The sequence below is a fragment of the Schistocerca serialis genome, chromosome 2, assembly GCF_023864345.2.
Source record: "Schistocerca serialis cubense isolate TAMUIC-IGC-003099 chromosome 2, iqSchSeri2.2, whole genome shotgun sequence".
Lineage (NCBI taxonomy): Eukaryota > Metazoa > Arthropoda > Insecta > Orthoptera > Acrididae > Schistocerca > Schistocerca serialis.
This window is the reverse complement of record NC_064639.1, coordinates 876926749-876939518: the sequence shown is the minus strand read 5'-3', so window position 1 is coordinate 876939518 and position 12770 is coordinate 876926749. Positions and strand designations below refer to the sequence as shown.

At 37.9% G+C, this 12770-nt stretch overlaps 1 protein-coding gene across 1 annotated transcript; it reads left to right on the top strand.

The window, feature by feature from the left end:
- The first annotated feature begins 314 nt into the window (after positions 1-314).
- LOC126458204 (uncharacterized) lies at positions 315-3422 on the top strand. Its single transcript, XM_050095098.1, has one exon. The coding sequence runs from the start codon at positions 449-451 to the stop codon at positions 2897-2899; it is 2451 nt and encodes an 816-aa protein (XP_049951055.1). The 5' UTR covers positions 315-448; the 3' UTR covers positions 2900-3422.
- Positions 3423-12770: the final 9348 nt, after the last annotated feature.

Here is a 12770-nt window from a genome sequence, read left to right as displayed (position 1 = left end):
TGCTCTTCTACAGTACGTAGCTGTTGAAGACTTCATGCATTTTCCTCTGGACAGCCAAACGTGATTCACTCATCATTTCTCTATGGGTAGCACTACGCTTTGTTTTACCTCTGTTATGCAGCAGTCTCAGATTCTCTAAATTTTTGCCTCGATATATATCTGCTAGGGCTAACTACAGAGCTACGTACTATATTTTATTGCCGGCAATTTTCGCGTAAATGTAAATATTTTCTGTCGAAAGTAACCTCTCGATTATGGATATCGACCATTCCGAAACACTTATCGATATTAGGTGTTTAAAAAGGGGCGAGTGCTTGGAAAGTTGAATAACGCTGTGTGGTTTGGTTGAGGAAATTGTCAGTGTGAATTTTAGTTGGTAGTGAATTCTAGTAAAATGTGATTGCCGAAATTTACAGTGTTGTGTGTAGCTGTGTCATATATCAGTGACATGGATGGGCAGGTGTGTGTCGAAGAAGCTAAAGCAGATATCACTGATTTAAAGCATGTTCTTGCTGTTTCGGAAAGTGAAAATAAAAGTTTAAAGAAGGAGCAGACGTTTGCAAGTGGTCGTATAAGTGTGCAGCATAGGGAGTCCTATTCTATTCTCACAAAGTTAATTGACAAAAACCAGAAACGCTTGTTACGTTTAACTGAATTAGAAGACACGCTTACCAAGCAACTGTTGAAGGTTTGTGCCGAATTGACAGCAGTGAACGACGATATATCAAAAATTGAACTGAATAATGAACATAAAAAGCACCGTGCCAAATCGCAACTTTCGAAATTTGGGACACCTTACTTTAGACACAAGGAATCTAGACCTGCCGATAACTCTGATGTTTTGTTGTTACGGCAGATTGGTGATATAGGATATGTCGATTTGCCAAAACCACAAAGTTGGCTAGAATCTGAAAAGAAATGTTTAGTCAAGGCCATTGAAACTGAAGAACGAAACCGGCAAATGAAGGATATCGAAATAGAAAAACTTAAAATTAAGAAGAAAATGCAGACTTGTGATGAAAGTGAGCGACTGGAGCTTCAGTCAGAACTTGACAGATTAAAGGCACAGTCTTGTGTAATGAAATGTACGGGAGGTATTCAATTGTTTCAGAACAGCCCTTGTAAATATGATTGGTTTAAAATCTCGATTGTAGATTTGAAAGGCAAGCATAGCCCACAGGAATGTCAAGCGATGTGGACGCATTATCTTCATCCAGCCGTTAACAAAGGTCGTTGGAAGAAAGAAGAAGACGAGGCATTGAAAATTCTTGTGAAGAAATATGCATTTAGCAACTGGGATACAATTGCATTGGAGCTTAATACAAGCCGTTCAGCATTTCAGTGTATGTGCCATTTTCAGAACAGACTTAACCCACTGTTAATGAGAAACATGTGGGACGAAAATGATGATTATACACTCACAGTACTCATTAAGTCTTTCAGGAAAGGAGATTATATACCATGGAAAAAAATTGCGTATTGTTTTAGCAATTGCTCAGTTTCAAATGTTGTATCACGTTGGAAAACCATAAACCCTGACGCAGTTAAAGGAAAATTTTCAGAAGCAGAGGACGTGGTTCTCGTTGCGGCTGTCAGGAAGTTTGGTAAAGATTTTAAAAAAATATCAGACCATTTTCCAGGACGAACAAGTGCGCAGCTGCAGGAGCGGTACAAATCTTTTTTAAAAAATGAGCGTGATGCGCAGCCTTGGTCGCCAGATGAAGACAGGCTGATCTGGGAGAAAGTTAAAGAATTTGGACACAACTTTTCTCATATTGCAACATTCTTAATGAACCGTAATCGAACTCAGATAAGACATCGGTATTACAGGATGCTGGACTGGCTGAAGAAACATCCAGGTGAAGAGTATCCTGCATGCAGGAGTGGTCAATTCAAAATAGCTGAAGGACCAGATGAACTTTGGAAAAAGGTTGTGAATGTTATGAAGGACAAAAAAGTGAAATTTAGTGAAGTCAATGGTGATGCACTTATGGACGATGACAGTTTTTCAAGCCTCAAAAGCAAGTTGAAATTAAGGAAAAGGTCTGGGGTAAGACCTGGCCACCAGAGGACGTTTCATGATGTTGATTTAGAACTTGCCAATTATTTCTGTTGTGTTTATCCACAGAGTGGAGGGAGGCATAAAATCAATTACACCAATGAGGAAATTGATACACATGCTCGTGCCACATCAAAATTCTTAGAATTTTTGTGTGCAGATTTGAAAAGTGTGCCTGACAGTGAAATTGAGAATGACCAAATGCTTTCCAGGTTAGACAAGTTGGTGCTGAAGAGAATGAATGTCAATGAAGATGAGAATTCTTCAGCTAGGCAAGGATCTGCTGGTGCTAGTGTAAGTGCAGAAAGAACTGAGAATGATTCAGAAAATTGTGCTTTAAGTGCATGTAGGATATGTAACATTAAACATGGTGAAAGATCTTACATTAATGTCTGGCATAATGCAGTACCTCCGAACCAGACCTCACTCATAGGAATTCGTTCTATTATGTTGTGGCGCAATGTTTTGCAAGCTATGATTTCTCCACCTACAATTAAGACTGAGGATACATTTGAGGAATGTGATCAGCATGAGAGAATTCAAGTGAGTGAAGGAAGTTGTAGAGCAGACGCAGATGAAGAGTGTAGTGAGTGTATAAAGGAGGCGAAAGCTATATTTGAAAAACATTCAGGTATTTGGAAATCTCGTTTTCAGTCTGTTTTTGCATGGGCAGCTTTATGTAGTGAGTTTGCTCCTATGTCAGAAGATACATGCTGCCTGGATGCTGAATTTAGTGAAATAAGTCTTGGCAACAAGGGTGAGTTAATGGACGATTTGGAGACTACAGAGTCTAATGTAAATGTAGGAAGGAAACAAAAGAAAAAGATAAAAGTGAAATGATCATTGTTTTGTTAGATGTCAGCCAGGTGCACTAAGTTCAGAGAAACAATGCTGTTGTGAGAACATGAGTAACGTAACATGTTTTATATGTGTAAATATTACTGTGTTGGTTTTGTTTGCATTAAGTCTTTCCAAAGCTAATGTCACATCAGTCTGAAAATCCAATTATATAACTTGAAAAGATATGTGTGTTATACATTTACCTCTCCAGAAGACAGTTCATGCAAGTGTTTCATGCATTGAGATGATTTGAATGTAAAAAATGCATTTGTTTCTTCATTTGTTGTGATGCTTTCATGTTCTCTTCTGCTTTTTTTCCCATCATATTGTTCTTAGCCACCAAATTTCCTTGACATTGCTTATCTAGTTTGAGTGTACATGCAAGACACAGATTAATGACCAGATGTATGTATTTAAATGTGAGCTATATGTGGATACTGGAAATATTGGATAGAACCTCATATGTAACAAAGGAAAAGTTGTTTGTTTATAGATGGCTCATTAAAACGTTGTTTTAGTATTATCTGTTTTGTGCACCTTTTATACATTTGAAAATACATCTGTTCACTCTATTGTCATTTGTGGGTTACATGATAGAGAAAATTCTGAGTTGTGTAACATGTCAGTATGTAGATTGGTAGAGATGTTAGAAACTGGTTTGCATGCACTATGTAAGCTTCAGTTGGGGAACCAGATAGTTTGGTTATGTCATTAAAGTGTTACATTTTGTAACACATGCCAAAGTCATAATAAAAAATGAAGCAAAGCCGGTGCTTTCTTAGAATTACTAAGTAGTTGCAGCTTATGTGCTAGGACTGACAATTACAAAACAATGGTTTTGTGAATGCTGCAAGAGTAAGGGTCTGTTTACAACAAATATTGTTAAATTTCATATTGTGACTGCATGGGTTTCCCAATGTAATGATTTGTGGTTGTCTCCTTGCGTTTGCTGCAACATACTCAATATTTCAGTGATCCACCGCCTTGCAGAGAAACACTTAAGCTGCTGGGCCCTGCTGAAAACTGATGACAAGACTGGAAACCGTTGTCCTATATAGGCCTTACGTTTCATGTTGCTAATAAAAATTGTCTATGCTTCAGTTGGGCAATCAGATAGTTTGAAGATGTGATAATGATTTTTTTAGGATGCCCCCCCCCTCTCCTGTGTAAATGAAAAAGGACCTTGCAGTGAAATAAATAATCCCATAATATAAAGTTGGTGTGGTCTACAGGCAAATTACTTTTGTATCTTGGGTTATGTTTGTATAAGCTGGAATATGCTCGATTATTGTGATTCAGGTGGGACTGTAGCTGTGTGTTCACCCAAATGTGTTTGTTGAGAGCAAGGAATACCACATTATTCACCCTTTTGGTTGAACTATTTGCGTGAATTGAATTTGACTTTCGTGATCTGCTTGCAAGTTCTGCAGTCAGTGGCTCTTACAGTCATCAGTGTTTAATGTCCAAGGCTCCTTGTGTGTTCCGAGTTTTCCACCTCGGAAAAGAACAATCTTAGGTGTAGTTATGGACTGAAGTTCACTTGCAAAACTAGTAGATCATATACTTGTGGACTATATTGAAACACACTCGTATTCTTTTTGGCAGACATGAGTTTTTTGGCAGCTTTTATGAAAAATATAATAAGTAAATAATAGTAATAAAAACAAAAGTGTGATTAAGGTTTCATAGGCGCTTCTGCTCCAAGGGCAAATGACAGAACTGGAGCTAGACTTTTGATATACTAAATCGGATGGAAGTATATGGGCAGCAAACATTTAGTCAAATGTATTATGATTAGTTAGTGCAGTCACACCTATCACATAGGTGGTATAGTTCTGCATGGTGACAGGATGCTGTACTTTGGAGAAAGGGAAATGCATAAAATTGGGATTGGTGTAAAATGGAAATAAATTAAACTACAACGTACTGGAGAACCAATGTTAGAGGGAATATGATGGACAGAAAATAACCCGGTAATGGTTAAGAAAGTGAAAATAGATGGAACAACTCTTGTTGTACTGTATAAGTACGCATTGTAAATTGTTTCCAGTTTCATCCACTGACTAATGGCACTTACATGATATATTTTTTTATCTTACGCAAGGAAAAAATTTGTCATCACCAGTCCTGCGTGATCCAAATAAAAATTAGTTGCACTGTCATTTCGTCACACATTTAATTACTCAGGATTCGTTTGGAGGCGATGTCTTCACGTCGTGGCTGAACCAGATAATGGTACTGTTTCTTCAGTGCAGCACATGTAGCAAGGTAAGTTGTTGAGGTTTTGTGGGAGTGTTGGAAATATAATAGAGAATAATGGCAGATTGGAGCATTAAGATAAGTCATGACACTCGTTTGGATGAACCATGGGGTTGAGTCATGCCTGGGGAAAATCAAAGATATGGACTATGCCCTAATTGTGATGTGGGACCTGGGGTAGTTCTTACTTACATAGTAGTTTCCTCATCCATTGATCATTTTCAAAATGTCAGACATATCCATCTTTGAGAACTGAATATATATATATTTTTTTTTTATTATTTTAAATTTTTTTTTTAAGGGTAAGGTATGTCTTCACTGAAGTTGTTTCTTACTAATTTCTTTGTTGCAGTTATTTCTTATCCCTTTCGTTGTCACAGATATTTCTTACACTTTGCTGTAGTTTCTTGTCAGTTTATTTGTCAGGGTTGTTCATTGCAGGTTTGTGTTGTAGTTTTTTAGTGCTAATTTGTTTACTGGAGAGGCTTCTAAGAAATCTGAGACCATCCAGTGAGTTCTTGAGTTCTGTGTTTTCGTGAGGAATTTGCCAGTTGACACAGCTGCAGTGTGTTTTGTGAAAAGGACTGTTTGAAATGTCTTCTGACTGGGGCCATAGGAGAGTGAAGTGTGCTGACTATTTGCATATCGATAAAAGAGTGATATAAAGACAAACAAAATAACACTTTGTTCAGGTTGGGCATAAGTGTTCTCATTTGAAGACTCTGTTTCGAAGTGAAGATGTTCAAGTGACACCTTTTTGTGTTCTAAATGTTTTGACAGAAAAACAATGATAGTATCTTAACAAGGTGAAGCCTTCCATGGTGCAGATTTTGCGTCAATAGAGGAAGAATTAAATACCGTGAATCAGTCAGTTACAGAGGTAGATGTTAGTCCCATTAAGAAACCTTGGTCATTGAAGTCGAGTCATAAGCTCTATGCATCAACAACACACACAGAAATTACCAAAGCCTTGGATGAATACACTACAGCAAACTGACCACACTTTTCAAAGTAGAAACTCCATCTTCAGATGAAAATGAACAAAAGCACTCTTGCACCTCTTGCCAGGAATTTTTCACAAATATAATTTCAGCTGTTGAATATTGTGCATCCTACAGTCAAAAGGTGCAAGTTTTAAGTATTATTCCAGTGACATTTTCAAAGAAAACAATTTTGAATTATGTCCCATCAATATCCAAGTACACGACAGACAAATCAAGAAATGTGAGGTCTGTAAAAGGAGTCTTTGGAAGACCAGATCCCTATTATGGTCATCCCGTAGAAGCATCTCAAGTTCAAATAGTACAGTCATTTTACCTGGAAGATAAATGGGACTGTTCTCGCAAGAGTGCCAACAAAAAATGATACTATAACTGTAACAGTTGAAGGTCAAAATGTTGTGAAAGTGAAGAGGTAAATGACTCGCAGTATTAAAGAAACTTTTGCAGTTTATAAGAGCAACTATACAACTTCACATATTGGAAGATCAAAATTTTATGCACTATGACCTAAGTGGGTAGTTCCACATCCACCTAGAGATGTCTCTTTTTGGACTTTGTGTGATAACTTAGAAGAACTTACTGGAGCACAGGACATAACACCTTGGTTGGGCATGTGAAGTCGTTAGTAGTCTGTGATGTAAAGTAAGATACTTGTTTGTTTCAAGAACGTGGTGACTGCCCTGGAAAGGGAGGGCTGTATTTACAGACATTTGGCTTGGAAGATGTAGCAGACAACTCTGCAGAAATTAGATATGTGACGTGGGAGGAAAATAAACTAATTAAGAAACTGTTGCCTTTGACTTTTTCAGTGATGAACTTGGTAAATGGTCAGCGAAAGCAGTAACACTCCAGCATCTGAAGAAATTGCAACACCACCACATTGCAGAAGCAAAAGGGTGTGTACAGGCTGAAGAACTATGTTTTGTGCTTCCCTGTGATTTTGCTGAGAACTGGCTTGTAATTCTCCCACAGGGAGTACAAGGGTATCATTAGAGTAATGACCAGGTTTCAATTTTTACAGGAGTGACATATTTTCAAAACAAGACCACAAGTGTTGCAGTTATAAGTGATGACACAGGACATGACACAGCACATGTTTGCTAGCAATGCACAAAATTCTTCAACTGCAATCTTACACATCCAAAGCCCTCATTCTTTTGCCCAAAGAGGAAATCGAAGAATTACATGAGCAGAAAAAAGAATGGTCCAAACAAACTACTCCTGTGAAAGGAATTCAGAAGACACATTTTGGGCTCAAAGTGATGGGTGAAATCATGCACTTTAAAGAGCATGAAAGAAGAAACTTCATTCATTCGGCCAAAACCTCAGAAACAGCAGGGTAATATTCAGATTTACTACCTGAGAAGTTTGGACCCATTTATAATGCTTGAATAATGAGTCTCTTACTCATCTTTCAAAACAAAAATTATGTTAAATAAGGCAAGGTTTTGATTTTTATGAGCCTGTTATTATGGTAGTAAAACAGGTTTTATGTGTGGCAAAAATGTCAATTGTTTATAAAACCTGTTCAATCTAAAAGTGGAAGCTCTCCTTGTCAGGGAATGTAGAACTATATGGTACTAATCAACAGAAAAAAAAAAATCAAAATTTTATGGATTGGCATTTTTGAAAAAGGAATCTTTTCCATAAATTATAAAAACATTCAGAGCACTGTAGCAAAGAACTTTGACAGATAAGTCCAAATGGAGGATTTCTTTGTAATCATAAAGCATTTAGCTTTCAAATAAAAAAAAAAAAAAGAAAACAACAACAAAGTATCTGGAACTGTTCCAGAGATTTAAAATCTTTTCCAGAATTCGCATCTTCAAAATGGTTTGCGCAGTGTCGTCTTTGAAGGGCTGAATCTCGGAGCAGAAAATTTTTTTGGAGAAAACAAAAAAAAAAAAAAAAAAAAAAAATGTCTTCCTTACTTAGTCCTTAATTTTAACGTGTGCTAAATTCAATAACATCTGAGACTAGGAAAATAAGATTTTTCCTAGCCCGCCTGAATTGATATGGACTATGCCAACCATTTTATTTTCATTGGACAAACTTTGTCATTTTCGTCTGAATCATGGACTATACCATCGAACTTTTTCCAGTCATTGCTCTTCCTCTAATGGAGCACGTTTGCAATTGTATGCACTGCATCGCTTAATTTTTGTCTTACACTTTATAGTATCTCAAACCACAGCTTTGTTAGAGGCCGTCTGATCCCCACAATTGGTCATTTCACCCAGTTAGTTCTACTATATATGCATCATCACGATCATGTATTTAGCTTCTATACTAAACTTTGAGGATGCTGCCCACATTCTGTTGAATTCTTAGTGCTGTCCCCATGGCATGTCTGTTAAAGCCGAGTTGGTATCTCACTGCAACAAATGATATGTCGAGGTAAATAAAATGGAAAGGTTAAAATTATCCAAAACGTGTTCAGGGTGTAGGATTTTATATTAAGATTGATTAATTACAATAAAGACAGTTGTTTATTGTTAACCATTGAGTGGGCACACCTAGGTATAAAGTACACCAGGGCTTCCCAACCTTTTCAGCTGGTGGACCCCTTCTTCAGTCAAAAATCCATGGCAGACCCCTAGTCAATCAAGAGCACAGTAACTTTAAATTTCAGAGCGAAACCCATGGGGACTGAAAGCTTCTTAATACAAGTGCCATGTTCCCAATGACCCCTCTCCCCGAGGTACCAATAGTCTTTGGTTTAGAGATGAATGAAAACAACTTGAAATTAACGATCCAATTTGAATTCCCACTGTATCCAGACAGTTTCTAGTGGATTTACTTCCTTTGTTCAACACACTATAGCCTGACTGAAATTACTTGGTAATTGACATTTCACACGTTGGAGCTGCCTTCTTCCAAGAGCAATCAACGTCACGTCCAAACTGTTCGCTGTTGACAAGCTGCCGCTTGTGGTCTGTTCACTTCCACTGTTTGGCTACTGTTGTGTAAGGAGCATGCATATTTCGTAACAGGTGTGTGTGTGTGTGTGTGTGTGTGTGTGTGTGTGTGTGTGTGTGTGTGTGTGTGTGTGTGTGTGTCGCCATTTTCCAGTTCCACAATCGATTTTTGTGCCCATGTAAACAGCTTGGAAAGTCTAGTTATTTTTACATCTTTGCAGCTAGCATGCGGCATTGCAACAGTGTACTGTCAATTGGTAGCTGGCAACTGGCAGGCGGCATGGCAACAGTTTAGCCACAGCTGACTACTACTTGGACACTATATCGTGGCAGTCAGTCTCGACTGTAAACAAATTAGGAAAACGAACAGACAGACACTCTTATTTCTATAAAAGTAGACAAAGCATTTCACAGATCGTAAGACTTTTTTTCTCAAAGGAAACAATTCTGTCAGAGGAGGTTTACCTTTTACAAGGTGGCACGTGAAAAGTCGTCATTTGTTTACGCTCGCAGCCAGTTGCCACAATAAAGTGTCAGAGTAATAGCAAGTAATTGTAATTGAAGTATAGGCAGGCCATATTTTTAACTGAGTGGACGGAAATATTATAAAGAAAAGAAATTAGCTTTAGAGATCATTTTAATTTTCAAAACAAAAATATCAATGCCAACAGAATTCAATTAATAATTATTTTGTAAATGATAGAAGACAGAAACAAAATTCCTACAGAGTTATAGTTTGGGTACGTTCACTGAGCATCTGTGAAGAAAAATGCTTTCTTCTTTATTATAGATGAGTCTATAGGAATAATAATGGAATCCTAATGTGATGGTTGAGGGTGCTTCTGCTGACACAATTTTGAAAAGTTGGGTTCAGTTCTTGACAACTGGAGACAGATGTCTGGTTCCGCATCTAGACAGCTTCGGTACTTAGTTTTGTAGGCAGCATAGATTGAGAATCCAGATTCACACATGTATGTTGTGGCAAACGGAAGTAGTACACGATTTTCCTTTTCGACAAGGGGGTAGTATTTCTTGTTATCGAAACGGATCCAAAAGTGTAACCGTCAATGTCAAAACTTGATTTCAAGATATGGTCTGTGGCAATTTCTATCAACAACTCCTATTCATTTGATGATAGAATGTTCGGGTTTTTGGATACAGTGAATGGGTTGACCACCCATTCATATTTCTGCAGCTTCTCATCTTCAGCTGTTCGGAAATAATGTTCCAACAATGACATCAAGCTTTCGACATGTTACAGGATTTGATGAAACAAATTCTTCCCAAGTGCCAAAGTTTTGTTTTTCAAAAAGTCCTTGAGAAGAGGAAAACACTCGACCTCCCGCTCCTTGACACACACTGTCCAAAAATTGATTTTCCTCTTGAATGCTCTAACTTTGTCGATAGCAGTGACCTTTGTTTCACTTTGCCCTTGGAATGAGATTCATTTCGTTCATTTTGGAGAAAATATCTGACAAATAGGCAAGTATACACTGCCAATTTTTGTCATTAACAAGGTCTACTAATTTGGTGTTACGCTCCAAAAGGAAAGCTAAGACTTCCAATCCTAATTTGTACAACCGAGAGAGTGCATTCTCATGTGAGGGCCACCTCACTTCTGTGTGGAAAAGCAGGGAACGACGACGGCTTCCCGTATCTTCACACAGTATTGTGAAAAGTCTTGACTTCAACGACCTTGATTTTATGTAGTTAATGATTTGAATGGATTCGTCTAAAACTTTCTTGAAGAAACAGGCATTTGTTTCGTAGCTAAAGTGTATCTGTGGAGAGCGCAATGACTACTGCTGCAATTCTTAGTGTTTTCTTTTATTTTTGTTATTGCTCTGACAGTAGGACTGTCATAGCTTTTGTACCATCTCTGCACACATCTATGCAATTAGACCATGAAGCTTCGTTAGTCCTTAAAAAGTCATCCAATAGATGGAATATTTCAGCACCTGTTGTGTCGGCAGGTAGTGGTCTGCACAATAAGAGGTCCTCCTCAAAACATCCAGAATATTCATAACGGACAAAAGCCAATAAAATCACTAATCTGCAACATCAGTGGATTTATCTATCTGCAGAGAAAATGAATTGTGTTGGATGTGAGAAACGAGAGTGTCTTTCACATCATTTGACATGTCAACAATGTGTCTCTTGACAGTATTGTTTGGTAATGGCACCGAAGATACAAGCTTTACTGCTTTTTCATCTGGCATGCAAGGAACAATATCATTAACACACGGTTTTATGAGATTTTCTGCAATGGTACGAGCTTTGCCTGTTTTTGCCACTCGATAACTAACCAAGAAAGAAGCTTTTAATGAATTTTCATTAATTGTTTTTGCATGAGTTTTTATGCAATGCTGAGAAGCAGCTAGTTCAGCACTCTTCCTCTTGAAAAAATCAATGTCTTTAGCCTGTAAATCCGGGTGAGTACCTTCAAAATGACGGCGCAATTTAACTGGAACTATTGAACTGTTCGGAAGGACTTGCGTACAAATTACACACTGAGCTTAACCCCCTTTGTCTCCGTAAAGCCCATTTCTAAATAGCTTTTGTTGTACTTACACTTCTTGGTTATTCCACTTCCACAGGATATTGCAACTAATGGAGTACTTGCAGCGTTTTCACATAATAAATTCGGCTGTGGAGCTTCTTATAATTGTTCTTCCTTCGGTCGTCCTCCCTCCTCATTCATTACAAATGGAAACTTCTCTTTTTGTGAAGGCGATGGAGAAAATGCACCCTTCTTCAATGATCCTGACTTCAGCCACCGATCCATGTTAGAAGTAATAAGTAATGAAATAGGTAGTGCACTGACAAAGCAAGTTTAACATTTAATGATGCCCGGGGCCACGTACGTGCCAGCAAGCATTGTGATTGGTCAACAAAGCTCGCTCCGCGCATGCGTAAAAGATTTCAGCGCATCGAGTGCCATAAGCCGGCGCACAAACGACCCCCATATTGTTGCGAAATAGTCAATCAGAAAAGCCGCATTCTCCGGTACTAAACTGTGTATGCATTCTCGCTTAGGAACAGCAAAGGCTGCTTGGGAATACGACCTGAAGTAAAAGTACACGTTTTTCACACGAAAAAAAGAAAAAGGGCGATGAATTTGATTTTCAAATTTTTATTCAATAATTTAACTCATTATTTTACATGATTTGGTGAAAGGTGGCTGCAGACCCCCTAGAAAGAGCCGGGGAACCCTAAGGGGTCCGTGGACCACATGTTGGGAAGCTCTGGAGTACACCATGCCTATTCCTTCATTATTGCTTCAGCTAACACAGTGATAAACTGTGTCGTCATACGTCCAAGTGAGCAGCTGTATATCAAATGAGCTATGTGACAAAAAAACTTATAATCGATGTAAACAAATTGCCCAGATTACGAGCTAGCAGCACAATACCATAATTAGGAAGTTGTCTATGAGATAACTGGTGATCGAATAAGCGATTGGCTGGGTTCTGAGGCAACTGCACTGTTTAATGCTTTGAGTGAGTCATTACTGTAATTTAACATTTGTACATGGCAACAGTGTGATATAATGAATGTTTATTTTATTAATGTTCATTTAAACAGTGCTTTAGCTCATATAATGTAAGTTTATTATGTCACTGTTGAATTAAACTGAGATTTAACTGTGATTTTGCTCACACATGTTTCCCTTGGTAACATGAGGACAGCTGT

Coding starts and splice junctions, on each gene's coding strand:
- LOC126458204 (XM_050095098.1), top strand. CDS start 449: ATGGATGGGCAGGTGTGTGTCGAAGAAGCTAAAGCAGATATCACTGAT.